Here is a 16243-nt window from a genome sequence, read left to right as displayed (position 1 = left end):
TCATAAATTAGTGGCGCTAAACGAATGACAGGTTAGGCGGAGTGTCAGTTAATGATAAAGTGTCATGACAAGCGATGACAAGAGAATGCATAAAAGTGACACGCTATAGCAAGTGCTCTTGTAATCCAATAACTCTGCCGATTTTACAGGGATTTTACAAAACATCTACTAAACCGATAAAACAAGCTATGAGTGAAGACGCTAGTAAATACTACTACTACACTATACAGCTAACAGACAGACATTGCACTGTCAGAAATACATGTAGTAATCAAACGTCAGAGATAACTCACCTAGCGTTTATGATTAAAAACTAGTGAGCCCCCAGCGCTTTGAATTAAACACAGATATGTGAAAGACTTCATTGTGATTACCGTCAAGAACTTACAGGTATGCAACTATTTGTTGACAACAACCTTGTTGAGTGCACGCGAGTTTGGAAATAACATGACAACAAGGATTAGATAGTTAATTGGGGCATAAAAGATTTTGTGTGTACTTTGAATGATGCTTCCATGAAAAATGTAATCTATGGAATATTGGTAGTTCACTTAACAATTGATTGTTTACATTGCACAAATATAACATGCCATTTTGGAGCACCTGCTTTTGCTGTGCTACTCTTTGTCTTTATATTACAGAAGGCCCTGGTGATGAGATAGAAAGCAAAACTGCAGTATGTTCCACTCAAATCTGCTTCTTTTTCAGGTATTTTGCCCATTCTAATTTTTTTCCCACCCAAAGCACCAGTGCTGTTTTTACAACCTTATTGTTAGGCATTGTGTTAAAAGATAAGGATTGTTTCATAACAAACTTTAGCAAATTCAAGATATACTAAACATAGTTACGCAATATCAGTAAGCCAATACTGCTGAGAAAGTACAAACTGGCACTAACTGAAGTTACTAGCAGTTAAAAAGCAACACAGCGAACTGAATCCGTCTAAGCCTGAGCATTTATTTGTAATATTGCCTAGCATTCCACTGTCAAGCGTATGACCACCAAACTTTAATGGAAGTCTGCCATTATTAGCATTAGATAGGTTAGACCTCTATTGCCAACTATACGGTGGCACCAGACAACAAAAACATCGGACCCTAACATTAAATTTTTAACAGTCGCAGAAGTGATGATGAATTTAAACAGATACTGAGATATATGGCGCCTTACAGTGCCTCGCGTTCCGTGTTCACAACTCGAGTTGTGCAACTCAAGTTCATCAAAAATCAGGCCGAGTTCTTTCAACAGCAACTCGAGTTCAACAACTCGGATTGAGAACATGGAATGCGAAGCACTGTAAGGCGCCATACTAAACCACTCATCATTTTATTTTCTCTAGCTATATTTTTATATGGAATTTTTTTGGTGCATCATTAAACGTCGTTGACATAATTTCTGTGTTTGCTCATTTTCGGTGTTCATCCAGTTTCTTGTCAGGTTCTAGAAAGAGAATCCTTTTTTTCATTTGAAAAATAAGTGGCCCGGCCCCCACATAGATTGTTTTTAGTTTGCTTTTTACATTTTACAATTGCTTTTGTCTCTTTATATTTATATAAATAAATATGCGCAAATATCGCCAATACATATAATTTAAATATATATTTAAATTATTATTATTAATCAATTATTAAATTTTATATAATATGCGCAAGTGCAGTTCTGTAAATGAGACACCCCAACTACTCACTTTGCATTTTTATAAACCCGGGTTGATTTTGCGTAACACACCTCGAGTTCATCAAAAACCCAGGCCGAGTTCTTTGAACAGCAACTCGAGTTGCGAACACGCAACGCGAGGCACTGTAAGGCGCCATAGAGATAGAAAAAAGATTAGCAGTAGTTTGTGTAGCTGTAGTAAGTACTATTCTTACAAGGTGGAATTTACCTTAATACATTAGATTAGTTTAATTGCATAATCTATGCCGCCTAATACAGTTTAGGAATACTGCCTTAAATAGTTACGGTGCATAAGGTAATAAGTTCAGTGAGTGGTACAGGTTTATAGTCCGAACCTCGACTGGTTTGAAACTCGACGAGTTTGTATATCGACAACGGTTGGTCCAATCTCGACAGCTGTTTTACTATTTTACCATCTACTATTTTCATAATAAATGAGCGATTTATATGTAAAAGATTTATTTGCGCAAAAATATCTTGTGATCCATTTGATGCAGCACTCCCCAGCTTATGTAGGCCTAACAATATTTTGCCCAACCTAGATATAGAACAAATGCTAAAACAAGTAACAATCATAAATATGGTTGACTGTTAAGCTAGCAAAATGTTTTACGTATTTGAAATCTCAACTTCAGTGAGTAGCTTTGATTTTTATTTTTTGAAGTGAGGATAGAACTGCAAAGAGACATTTATTATTTGTTGAAGATTAAATTATTGTAAAACTGCATCAGCCTTTGTCGATGTTCGGACCAACCTTTGTCTAGATTCGGACCAACCTCTGTCGAGATTGGGACTTGTCTAGGTTCGGACTTGTCGATGTTGGGACTGTTTCCCAGTGGTATAGTAATTGTGGGCAGTCAAAAGTCATGTTGCTGCAAATTTTTAAAGCTTTGCTCCAGTATTAAAAATACTCTTTTTGCTGTAGCAAACATATTGTTCCATAAAATCAATATTAAATTTTTCTACTAAACAGCCATGTCATAAAGGCGATCCATTATTTTTTCGCTGGGACAAACTTATAACAAAATAATCTTTATTAGCCTATTATAAGCCACCCACACTATGTTCCAAGATTAAAAATTAAACCACTAAATGTGTAGTAACTAGCAAAATCTGTGACAATAGAACATATCAAACGTCATAAAAGGTATATCAAAAGGAGAGAATAAAGAACATTGGCGAGTAGCAAAACGGATGATCAAATGAAACTAAAAATGAGAAGAATCGCTGTTGGGTCGTTTGAACGATAGTAAAACCTTCGATTTATCAATTTCTCCCCAAGTTAGGTTTGCAAATAGTCATAGTCTAATAAAATCCACGAACTCACCTAAATTTGTAAATTTAAGGCTACAAACGTCAAGGCAAAGTTCCGCAAATAATCCTATGGCAAAGTTTGGCCACCAAGACTTGCACTTTTGATTGCACAAAATAACGAATAAAGTTTATTACCCTTAAACAAACTAACGAACTAATATAATTACACCAAAAGCTTTTTTTAAATAAAAAACAATATAGAGCATTATCCTGCAGCACAGCTTCTACTAAGCAATTTAGCTCTCTAAAATATACTCTAACCCTGAGGGGAGTAGTAAAACTTCATCTAATCGTTTGCCGATAGAATATAACTCCTCGTTCGCACTATTTAGCGTTCGTTATCTTCGGAGACCGCAACTGTTTTAGTAGAGGAGCTATCTTACTTTTAAGAGAGCAGATAACTACGCAAGCGAAATAGCTGGTCTCCTGTCGTCGTCTGCTCTTGACTGTAATAGTGAAGACCTATGTTTCAATATCCGAAATTTCTCACCATAAAATTTTGTACTGGTAAAGCAAGGAAATCAGAAACAAAAAATTAAAGCAATACTTTTTTCATTATCTAGAACTTGATTACATCGAGCGAATACAAAGCTTCAGATCATTCACTATTCACATTATTCACTATTCAGTCAAACTTTCAGCAGGGTTGAAGTATTTTTGTAAACACTTGCTACTGTAGAATTGTATTACAAAGTCTCAATTCAATGGATTGCAATATACCGATGATGATTAAGTATCTATTAAGTTTTACACAAATCAGTGAGATTAATTTGTTACTTACATGTACATCCAGCATTAGTAAGTTATAGGAGCTTACTATGCATTAGGTACAACATTGAAATACTAAAGTAAAATGCATATATATGCATGTAAAACTCTGCTAACTCAATTTAGCTACCTTTCCGATACATACTAACTAAGCCAGTACAGATATAATATTACAGAATAGCATTTAATGCAAACAATTAGTCTTTTATCTTTCAGATGTTACCTTTTAGATAAGCTACTGTGGAAACCAATAGGAAAGTAGATAGCTGAGAATAGGCATGAAACGGTCAAAATTTTTTCTACTTTTGTTGGTACTTCTAGTTATGCGTAACTAGTAGTTCCACTTGTTCAGTTTCCATAAACCATGTCTACAGGCATTTTGTAGGTATATAGTTCAGATGAGCAGGCTATCATGTTCAGAACTGAAGTACACTGGTTTGTTTCTGCTATTTAATGAGGACACCGTTGTATATTTCATCTTTCTTTACATTTAGTAGTTTAGTGTGAGTGAACATTTAAAAAACTACATTTTAATTCTAATTGCTACAGAATTTACATAAAAACTTTCATAGAGGTAATGCCAGAAAACTCAAACATTGCAGCTGTTGATTGCTTTCTTTGCGGTGAACTTACTAATAAATTACCCAATTCTTTTGTAATCTGTGAACAAATAAAGAAGATAAATTTTTTGGAATATTATATTGTACTGTTAATATATCACTTTGTCTCAGACCTACACACACTGTTTGTTGTGTTACTTCAACGTCATCACAGATTTGAAAGAAGACAACTCCAATGTTCAATATTTTTCGATATTCGACATATTTTGAGACCAAATAATCGAATGTACATGCAAAGATATCGTGCAGCACTAGTCATCACAGATTTGAAACCATTAATAAAGGTAAAAAGGCGGTTATTGTCAAAAACATAACAACTTGTAAAAAACTGTTAGTCTTGAAGGTTGCTCTTGTGGAAGGGGATAACTCTTGCAGAAGGTAGTGGGTAGGTTGCCAAGAAAATGTTTTTGATACTTGAAGAGGAGTTGAACTTGATTGTCAGCTGTTGGCAGCCAACATCAAACATGTGTATAAAGTCAGCGCGCATACCGAGTAAATCTTCCAAAAAGCTTTGGTAAACGATTCTATTGTGAGGACGGAGTGAAAAGCTCTACTAGCTAAAAAAGATATTCAACAGATGTTCATAGCTATCCGCCAACTAACAATGTCTGTAAAATATTTCCAACTAAAAATTAAACGTGTGCAGCATTTACAGATCTCTCTTTTTACAGCAATTGTTACAACATAGTTTACAGAAGCAATTTTACTTTTTACAACATACCTTTCAATCTCTACAATGATGCATCAGCTTTCAATATATCCAGAAAACTTTTCCAAATTGAGATATCTTTAGAGCCACATCCTTTTCATATGCCATGACCTCATTAGTTTAAAGATGCGTATTCTTTCAATGTATAAGAAGCCGTGGCTGGTATCTGAAAGCACAAGTAGCTCAAGCAATCATGCAAGGGCAATGGTAAAATGGCTGTTCAAGCATTTATTTGGGAATCGATTGGCTCAACCATCGGAAACTCCCATAAACTTTCTAAAAATCTTGAAAGACTTTGGTTAAAAACATCAAAGGTTTTACTTTATTTTTTATAGTTTTTTAATTTTTTTAAAGTTTTACATTAGTTTTTATGTCAAGCATTACCTTGCTAGAACATTGTCCTGCAAAGAATATAAAAACTCCAAAGTTTAGAAGATTGTCATTTCTATCGGTTAATCATGCAGCTCAAATAAAAACTCACAAGATGAATGTCTGCAGTGATGATGACGGTGTGCAATCACGCGACGCTATAGCGCACTGCAATAACATGCTGTAATAACATCTAAAAAGCATTAAAAAACTTTGTTGCTATTTTATGTAGGTATAACTTTTCATTAGCATAAAAATGATGTTTTTTTTATTACATGCCAAAAAAGAAATAAAAACAAGATTCAAGGTTATCAAAGATCCCAAAAAGGACAAATCACTAAGCACTTACAAAAACACAAAAATACCATTCGCAAAAGCAACTCTTGGTTGCATCGCCATCGCTGAAGTCAAATGCTTTTTTTATCAGTTTACAAGTATGTTAGAGTAATCACCCCTCCCCTCAAAACCCAACAGTCTAAGTTAAGCTAACTTGCGCCCAAAGTAGTATACTACACATTTTATAATTTTGTTTATCCGCAACTACATTATTAGGTAAATTTCATGCAAATAAAATGTGTGCAATTTTTATAATGTGCAAACATTATCCCTTTCACATGCATTTGTAAAAGGATTGCACTTTTTGCTTTCACAAACATGTGTCTTAAAAACAATATACTTGCTATTCTATAACAATCTGTCATCAGAATCCTTCACAATGAGAGATTACACTTGTCACAGTCTGACAAATAACATTTTTGGTTTATTCTTGTTAATCTGTTTATCAAAACACTTGTGATTTTACATAACAAATAAAAAGGTAGGTAGGCATTTGAAAAAACAAGTTTTTGTCAGATCAATTTAGCCAAGTGAATGCGTAAAATGTAATAACTAGTATTTTAAAATTACTGTTGACAAGCAAATCAGGATACATGTACTTTTTTAGCAATGAATTTGATATTAGTGGAACGACAAACCAGTCTTGAAGGCAAAACAACTCAGAAAGAAAACTCTTCACTGTGATGAGAGAACAGTATCTTTTTTGGCAAAGTAGATGCATGGAACACTAAAAACTATTCCTGCCAACCTGGTGAAAAAACAAATGAGCTTATATTGGTTGCTATTTTTAAGACAGCCTCTTTTTGCTTACAATGCTTTCTTTTTGTTTTGGCCATTGAACATGGCAGGAAATACAAGACTGAGGTTCTGAGAAAAGGCTGCTAATTGAGTTGCTGATTTAAAGGAGAAAAATTGACGGATTGGGTTTCATTAGCGCTCATTATTTGACATAATAGAAAATAATAGTGGTGCAAAGTTCAATCAAGTAACTTACCAGTTGAAAGTTCTATAAATTCAGCTACAAGTTTAGAGTTTTATCAAATCAATTATCAGTCTAGAATTATATCAAATCATATGCCAGACTACAGCTTGACTAAATCAATTACCAGTTCAGAGTTTTTCCAAATCATATGCCAGTTCAGAGCTATATAAAATTATTTACCCGACCAAAATTCTGTCAAATCAGCTACCAATTCATAGTTCTATAAAATTAATTGCCAGCTCAAAGTTCTATCAAATAAATTACCACTTTATAGTTCTACCAAATCCATTACCAGTTCAGATTTCAATCAAATCAATTACCAGAGCAGAGCTCTTCCAAATCGTATAAATGTACAAAAATCTAAAAAGCCAATTACTTGCTCAGAGTTCGATAAAGTCACATACTAATTAAGAATTCTATCAAATCCAATCCAGAGCTCTATCAAATCAATAACTAGTTCAGAGTTCATCAAATCACTCTCCCATTTGGAGTTCAATTAAACCAATTACCAGTCAAGAGTTCTATCAAATCAATTACTACCTCAGAGTTTTAAAAAGTCATTTAGTTTCTCAGTTTATTGAAAGCGGAACTACCACTCATTTTTCAGTTTATGTTCTTAAGGTAATTGCCAAATTGTATAGAAAACTTATTACTGTGGTGCATGTAGACTCACTTTTTGCCTTTATAATACATGTAAGTATGTATGTAAGTATGTATGTAAGTATGTATGTATAAAGTATGTATGTATAAAGTATATATGTATAAAGCATGTATGTATAAAGTATATATGTATAAAGCATGTATGTATAAAGTATGTATGTATAAAGTATGTATGTATAAAGTATGTATGTATAAAGTATGTATGTATAAAGTATTGAATCATGCTTTTACCTTCAGCTCAGAAATATAAGTATAAAACAAATAGGCCTATCACTCCACCAGAATCTTATATTGTCCATTTTGTTTTACGCTGCTCAAAGCTGGTATCCCTTTGCTTCAAAAACAAATTAAGAACAATTAGAATGCTTTCAAAATTATGCTTCAGGGTAATGCTACCTGATATGAACAGTTATGACCAGCGTATAAATGCCCTTAATGCTGAAGAACTAAATGTGTTTTTATATAATATATAAAAACACATTTAGTTCTTCAGCATTAAGGGCATTTATACGCTGGTCATAACTGTTCATATCAGGTAGCATTACCCTGAAGCATAATTTTGAAAGCATTCTAATTGTTCTTAATTTGTTTTTGAAGCAAAGGGATACCAGCTTTGAGCAGCGTAATTTGTTGTAATGTAATAATGTAATGTAATAGTAATATAAATATAATAGTAATGTAATAAAATGTAATTGATGATCAGGCAAATTGAAGATACAATTTGAATATTGTAGACAGCAAATATTATTTGCTGTCTACAATATTCAAATTGTATCTTCAATTTGCCTGATCATCAATTACATTCTTATTTCCCCAAACAAACCACGACACACTATACCAGACACCGACACCTTGCCAATTTACATTATACAACAGCGTTATGCAAAAAAGGCTTTTTCTTTCAATACCCATAATTTGCTTTACTATTTTGTTTTTTTCTAATGATCTAAATCGTTTGAAGCTGCATTGATCAGTGTAAATAAAATTAATATTTATCTATCTATCTTACAAAAAGTACATGTGCATGAACATAAGGCCATTTGGCTCATCTGGCATCATCCTAATTGGGTGAAAAACTTACTGCTGTATACCCACCTTGTTTCTTTTCAGATTGTATTTGAGGTATAAAACCACTCATAATTCACTTTGGCTATTTTATGAAAGTTGTCTTCCCTTTCAGCAGGGACACTATACTGGAAGAGTAAATGGGATACTATATCCACACACACCTTAGTGCATGTGCTTTACCATTTTACTTTGTCTCTTCATTGCAACTAATTATATAAACAAAAAGCTAGCTATTACAGCCAACCTCACCATGCAAAGGTAAACCATTGCAGGATGCACTTTGTGTGTAGCAACTGTCGTATGTTGGAGCACATATTGTTTCTGAATAAACCAACTTGTTTAGTTCATTTGTCGAGAAAAATATAAAGTAACCCTTTTATACATGCTCCAGTTGTATACGCATCCCTCTCTTGCTCTTCCCTCTCTTTCTCGTCTCCCTCTCGTTCTCATCTTCCTCTCTTTCTCGTCTCCCTCTCTTTCTCATCTCCCTCTCTTTCTCGTCTCCCTCTCTTTCTTGTCTCCCTCTCTCTCCCTCCCTCTCCTTCCCTCTCTCTCTCTATTACCATCAAGTTTTCTAGACCTTGACTATGCATTAAGTGCCCATAAAATTTTAGCTGTCTTTTCCGGATTGTTCTTATCAATCACGAAAAAATCACAACTTATCAATCACACTAAAAAAAAATTATTAGCTTAAGTTATATGTAGAAAAATTAAAATCGTTGAGTGATGATTGATATGTAATTAAAAGCATTTTATTGCTACTTTATTATATAGGCAAGAAAATAGAAGGTTGCATTCAACATTGCGTAGATTCATAGGTCGAGGCATTGACACAAATGCATCGAATAACTTATTATAGCTTAGACTAGTGTAGTATTCGACCATGCAAAGAGACAGCTAAATTAGTTTCTATACTTGTCCTAAACTTTCCAAGTTGTATTTACAATTGTTATAGAAATCTTCACTTTCACGTACATAACTACAGTGTTACATAACTTCATTGTTACATAAGCTTCGAAAGCCACATATTAGAACTACTTCAGGGCAGAGTGAAATGTTAGGAAGTTCACATAATGAGGTGATTGATCATTATTAGAGACATTGGAAACTGTAAAAGAACCTCTTTGAGTTAAAGAGGTTCTTTTACAGTCTTTTGGAAGTTCATTTTACAACAGTAGCAAGTAATTAAATTTTTACATCACTTGATAGAAATAAATTCTATTTATGTCTTTATTTCTAATTTTAAAACATCAGTTTTTTAATGTTCTTTGAATGTGGGCAATTGTATGGTTTTCAAAGTATGAAAATTATACTGTTTAGGTTAATGTAGCTTGGTATGATTTGAAGTTTATTATTACATTTTATATTGTATTTTGTTAATTTTGCAAGACCATTAAAAATGTTAGCACTGATCACGTTTTCTAGGTAAGTAAACGTCTACAAGCCTCACTTATTGACCTTAGCAACTGTAACACATATACACTTTTGTAGCAGAAAGTGATTTACTACTAAACTGATTGCAAAGAATATCTAGCTGAGATCATAAAAAGCAATAGTTTGCTATAGATGGGATCATTGAGTAGTTAATTTATCCTGGTCACAGACACACAACTCCTTGATGATACCAGCTTGTTCACATGTTCTCGAGTGTAGAATCGTTCTAAAGAGACTCTGACCTGAACAGATATAAATACAAGGTATAAATACAAGGTATACAATATATAAATACAAGGTATACAAGGTATAAATACAAAGTAATATTAAGCTAGGATAATAATAAAATAGGTAATAATAAAATAGGAACAAATTGCATACAATCACTAACAATTATTTTGAAAATATCATTGCTAGCTGTTTTAACAATGTTCTACCTATTATCCAATCTCTTAGCAGAGAAAGGCATTTTAAACACTATTTGTCAAACTATTAATTCAATTTTAATGGCTAACTGTTGCTTTGTTTTCCTTTTTTTGTTTTTGTTTCACTATTGTTGTATGGCCTGATTTGAAAAATATTTATATTTGTGAAATGAAATTATTGCCAATAAAGTACTATCTATAAGCTCAATTTGATGCAATAACAAGATTAACTGAATAACTCCTGAGAGAGTTCATTGCTTTCAAAATGCTAGCTCTATTGCAGGACAACTGACTACCTAGCCTGTCTTGACAAGCTGTTGTTATTGCGTAGTTGTCCCCCCCCCCCCCCGTCGAGCGGCGAGCAACAACAGCTTGTCACAAGACGTACTGCACCTGATGCATCAGCTGCACTTATAAGGAGTTGTTCTCTTCCGTCTACGCGGCTGAGCCGCGATGTTATGTCGGTCGCTCCATTGGTAATCATAACGGATTTCACGCAAAAATTTCTGTAGAAAAAAACAAGATTACAACGTTTAACCAAAGACCAGTTTCTGCAATAAACTTTAGTAGAACTTAAGAATAAAATAAACTCAAAATAAAATCCATAAGAACAAATAAAACTGACTGATACAAAAATAGAAATAAAACTGACTGAGCGCACAAATAACGACATGTTTAGTCGCTGTTGTTGCCTAAGTTCTCAAATTCTAATAAAGTTTACTGGAGAGAGGGGTCGCCAGTTAAACGTTCTTATTTTAATTTTTCTACATAAATTTTTGCGTGAAATCCGTTATGATTACCAATGGAGCGACCTGAATAACATCGCAGCCAAGCCGCGTAGACGGAAGAGAACAACTCCCTATAAGTGCAGCTGATGCATCAGGTGCAGTACGTCTTGTGACAAGCTGTTGTTGCTCGCCGCTCGACGGGGGGACAACTACGCAATAACAACAGCTTGTCAAGACAGGCTACTGACTACCTAGTAATGTTACTGGGAGAATAAGTAAATAGTATAGGCCTACATTAGACATGCCTTGGGAACAGCCATCACTTTTCATTTAAGTTTGCTTTTTATAGCTGAAGGCCATACTTTAAAAACTGTCATCGCTATAAACTTGATACAAAAATGAATTGTTCTTTAACAGAGTTTTAAATATTCTAAGCTATTCAGATAATAATAATAATGATAATAACCTATCGGACAAAAGAATACCGGTATATGCATTATGATTCGCATGCCATAAAACAATGCACTGGATGTGGGTAGATTTGCTATATATGTTAAACCTGGGTCTTTTAAAGCAGATTATTGTTACCAATTTCCACAGGGCGGACAACAAAATATATTAAAATATTTTATGTACAAATTTAACAGAATTGGGTTATATAAGAACAATTTACCCCTTGGTCTTCGTAAGCCAAAGCATTTGAATTACCTTTTGTTCCCTCCTTCTGCTTGTTTGGTACGGCGGCGCTGTCCAAATTCAGTACATCTAGTAAAGTTTTGTGCATATCAAACCCTGAAGTCAATGAATTTTCTGCGTTACTCTAAAATGGTAAATTGACTGACATATATATTTAGTATATCAATACGTTAAGCTGTAGAACAGAAAGCTTACAACATCAATTTCTAACATAAGCTTGGAAAGAAGTTAGTTAAACTATTATACAGGATGATATGTATAAATTTTTAGCCTGAAATCATCAACACATTATTGATCAATAATAAACATCCCAGTTAAAAAGTGGTTGCAACTAAACTCAATCTCAACAGTATGTAAAATCTTACTTGAAATGTTGCATAGAGCTGTTTGTAATGTTTCTTGAACCACTGAGGAAAAACTAGCAGATGTAGAGGAAGGAATTGCTCTGTCACAGTTGTCTTCAACTGCGTGTATCTGGCCCCGTAACTGCTTCCAATAACTACCAATGTGTTCTTAAAAGTTCCTAAGAATAACAGAAGAGAGTTTGGTCAAGGTTCAGAGGCTTCTGATAACAATGTTGATGTCTTGTTATAATGTAGAAGTCTTGATGGCATGTTTAATTTTCTATGCTGATCTCAAATCTAATTAAAAATGAAAGAAGTCATGGGCATCACCGGGCTTACGGCTAGTTAAAAATAAAATTACGTTATGAACCACCATTTTTACCTTTTTTGTTCCCTAACTGATTACCTTTTTCAAATTCCCTTTTGAAATAGTTCATATAGTCAGGGTCAGCATGGTAGATCTGCTCTAATGATGGTGACTCATGGCTGTACCACCATGCCAAGTAATTATTTGCCTTATGAAGAGACAAGAACTTGTTGAGGGACTCCAACAAGTTTTGATGTCTTTCATCTATAATAGATTATTATTAGTGTATCTGTGGAAATATGCAGAGATTCTCCTATAACAATCTACGAAATGTTTTCTGTTAAAATATTTTATGTTTGTAAAGTTAGCAATCATAAAAAGAAACCTCACCAAAGCTCATAAGAAAACGCTAAAAATATCAGAAGTTTTAATCTTATGACCTCACTTCCTGTTGAATCGCAGTTTCCAACAGTTTCAGCGACACTCAGGAAGCTTTTGAAGTAGTAATCCATGTGCTGTAACAGTATTAATCCAGTATGTACATAGAGGTTTCTCATAACAATTGCTAAGCAGGCTACAGAATACTAATATGATATGCTGGAATGGTAATGAGACAGGTGCTGGAATAAGCAGATAGTGATGGTGAGGCAATACCAGATGAGAAACTATAAAGCTAATCATTACCTGCAAGCTTGATCTGAATTGCTCATTTTTGCTGCTGAAATTAGAAAAATCTTCTGCATAGGCTGTCAAATATCCTTCCTCTGCAAACTGTTCCCAAAGGTACACCTTTTCGTCAAAGCTTTGACTTCCTTTAAGTGAAGATGTAGGAGCATTAAAAAGGATGTAAGTAACTCGCTAGTTCTTTCTGAACCTGAATAAAACCTATTTTTATTATTTGCGAGCTAATGTAGGTAAACCAAAAGAAGAGACTACTGTAAAATCTCTATTTGAATGCCGTGGTGCTCAATTATTCAACCTTTATTTTGTGCTGGCCTTTAAGTAAAGCTGGCATTCAAATAAAGGTTAGAGTTGTATGTTTTGACTTGCTCGTCAGAATTTTTGGAAGTTAGATTTAACCTTATTCACAAACCGATCGACGCTGATGTCGCCTAGGTTTTGCACTCTCCTTATGGCGAATCGACATTAATGCCGTCGGCCTCAGTATTTTTGCTAAATCGTTTTTCATACACGTTGAAGTATCAGACCGAGTTAAATGAGAAACTGCTTTGATTCTAAAATATCAGCACAGTACTGTTATTAATTATTTTGATGGTGGTGCTTCTACGTTAGAAAATGGACACAACAATTTTAATTTGTAAAGACAATTTTAGCATTTTAAAGTTAGAATACACTATAATGGCTGCTGCTATTGTGCCGCAATATGTTCCTAAAGCGTATTCTCATCGCTCGTCAAAACGCTTTAAAGTCTTCAGGTAAGATCGTAAACCATACCATGAACAAATCTGAAAACAATGGATATGATTTAGACCTCAGTAACTTCGAATCACAGTGTAGTACTGATGATTGTGACAGTCGATCTTTTTAGGTACATCGTCACAAAATTTATGGCAAACACTAAAGAAACAACACAAGAATTAATTCTTATTACCGTAACGACTAATGATCAATACGATTTTGTAGACACTTTTCTATGGATCCCTTTTTATTATGGGTTCCTAAAGATCAAAGAATGTCATAGAAGCGGGCAAGTAGAGGTGGCGTTCAATTAAATGCTGTATTTTTCAACTCTTTTTCTATGCTGGTATTTTATTAGAGGTAGCATTCCAATAAGGGTGGTGTTCAAATAGAGGTTTTATGATGTTTGCAGCTTCCTAGTAATATCTAATCTAATCTTAGACACAGCAGATAACTCGGTTAGAATGCTCTGAGATAAACCGATTAAACACAGGCTAATCATTACTATATTGTCTACAGGAACACGTGATTGCTGTTATACTATTGTACATAGTAATTACCATACATCATAGCATATTTGTATGTTATTGGTATCTATAGAAACTTGCTAGTTAGTGTTTGGTTACATTCGCTATCATTCGCTTACATTCGGTTAAAAGGGGGTCACAAGGGGTTAAAAATACATGCCTACTGGTCAGTCACTGAAACAGTTAGGACATCTATCTTTACTTATCCTCAACCCTGAAAACCACTCCTTTTACTCATTGTGGGCTACTAGAGACATATAAACTAGTATTACCTTGCACTATTTGCAAACCGTATTCATGATGTGGTAGACACCATGGCAGGTGATCAAACATATTGAGCAGAAGCACCTGTTAAGTAAGGCAGAATGTTTGCCTTGGCATTGTGTCCAATTGCATGATATCCTTTCAGTGTGACAGCCTGCTGTTGATTGAGCAGGTAAGAATAGGTGCTATTCAACATCCTGAGTGCCATCACGTGTGATAAACCATCTATCATAAATATTAACACACTCAAACTATTTCTCCTTTCTTTTCTCTGACCCACCAGCTTCCGCTTTATTTCTGGTGTCACTGAAATATGCAATTTCTTTATAAAATAGACTCAAATTATTTGTTGTTAGGCACACAATTTACCATTAAACATCAACTATTAATTTGGTTGGTCGATCAGTTAAGACTGCTTTTTGATGATAAATGGATGCTTTTGACAATTGACCAATAGAACCCTCAAAGCCGTGTTAGATAGATTTGCTCCACTGAGTGCTTTGTTTAAGAAAACAATTAAAAAAGTAAAAGGTTGCAAGGAAATTTTGAAGATGTTATCTTTTGATAGCAATAATGATCAAAAAAAGAGATTTGCAGTAAATCGTTAAGCCGGTACAATAACGAAATTAAGCTGATGCAATAGAAAACAAGCTACAATATGTTCACACGCAAAACATAATCTTTATGGTAAAAGTACCTCTATAATATTATTGTCATAAATAACTTAAAATAAATATTGGCCTGCACTGTATTGAATATTCCTCATGTACTATTTGTCCCACTCCCAAGCACTCTGTAACAGCAATATTTATTTTTAGGCTTGTCTAGTAGTGGTGAACACTATTAAATACAACTTAGACATTGCACAAACAAAGTACCATAAGAAGGGCGTACTTAAACCAGCTCGTAAATTGTACCTGTTAGTCGTAGGTAGAGTCTAGAATATTCCCAGTGATATTTGTCTAAAAGCTTGCCACAAACCACATAAATATTTTGTTCCAAGGAAGGAAGCTTGAATCCTTTGACAGCAGATAGGGAAAAAAATTCACTCCACCTAGCGTCATAGTCCCAGAACCTGTAGCCCAAGAAACCTACGTCTAATATACCTACTAGTTTGTTTACATATGTGCAAACAAATAAAAGCAAAATAGTAATTTCTAACCAAAGGTATTTTTAGGCTCATACTGTCTGGTCCAAATTAATAGCAGCCTAAGTAAATATAAATTGAAGTATAATGTTGTGTCATGCGATCAATTGACTAACATCCTATAGAAGCACCAGATTGCATTCAAGCTCAAAATTCGAAACTAGAGGTATGTAATAGTTACTATTTTAGTTCAAGGCACTAAGAGGCGACTAACTTATCACCGAGACCATTTTCTAAATATTGTCTAAAATTATATAACTATTGAAACAACCACACAAAAGCTATGTTTCACTTACTATCGTTTCAATTTATTTCAATCATTTCAATATTACTGGTTGGGGATATAGAATCATCCATGATGTGGCATGAATATATTCCAGTTTTAATGTCAGACTTCTTTCAGCTACAGTTCCTAATTAGCGGCTTTTTATGTAAACCAGCTAATAAGT

The 16243-nt window shown here is 34.1% G+C and overlaps 1 protein-coding gene across 1 annotated transcript; it reads right to left on the bottom strand.

Moving 5' to 3' along the window:
- Positions 1–10075: 10075 nt before the first annotated feature.
- LOC137406199 (uncharacterized) lies at positions 10076–14855 on the bottom strand. Its single transcript, XM_068092734.1, has 7 exons — positions 14732–14855; positions 13122–13249; positions 12883–12952; positions 12537–12701; positions 12152–12309; positions 11799–11910; positions 10076–10179 (listed from the first exon to the last, which is right to left on the bottom strand). Exons 1-7 carry the CDS (start codon positions 14853–14855, stop codon positions 10076–10078), a joined length of 861 nt encoding a protein of 286 aa, XP_067948835.1.
- Between the last annotated feature and the right edge of the window lie 1388 nt (positions 14856–16243).

Source organism: Watersipora subatra, chromosome 10 (genome assembly GCF_963576615.1).
Source record: "Watersipora subatra chromosome 10, tzWatSuba1.1, whole genome shotgun sequence".
NCBI lineage: Eukaryota > Metazoa > Bryozoa > Gymnolaemata > Cheilostomatida > Watersiporidae > Watersipora > Watersipora subatra.
The sequence above is the reverse complement of the archived record's forward strand: the minus strand, read 5'-3'. Positions and strand labels throughout refer to the sequence as shown.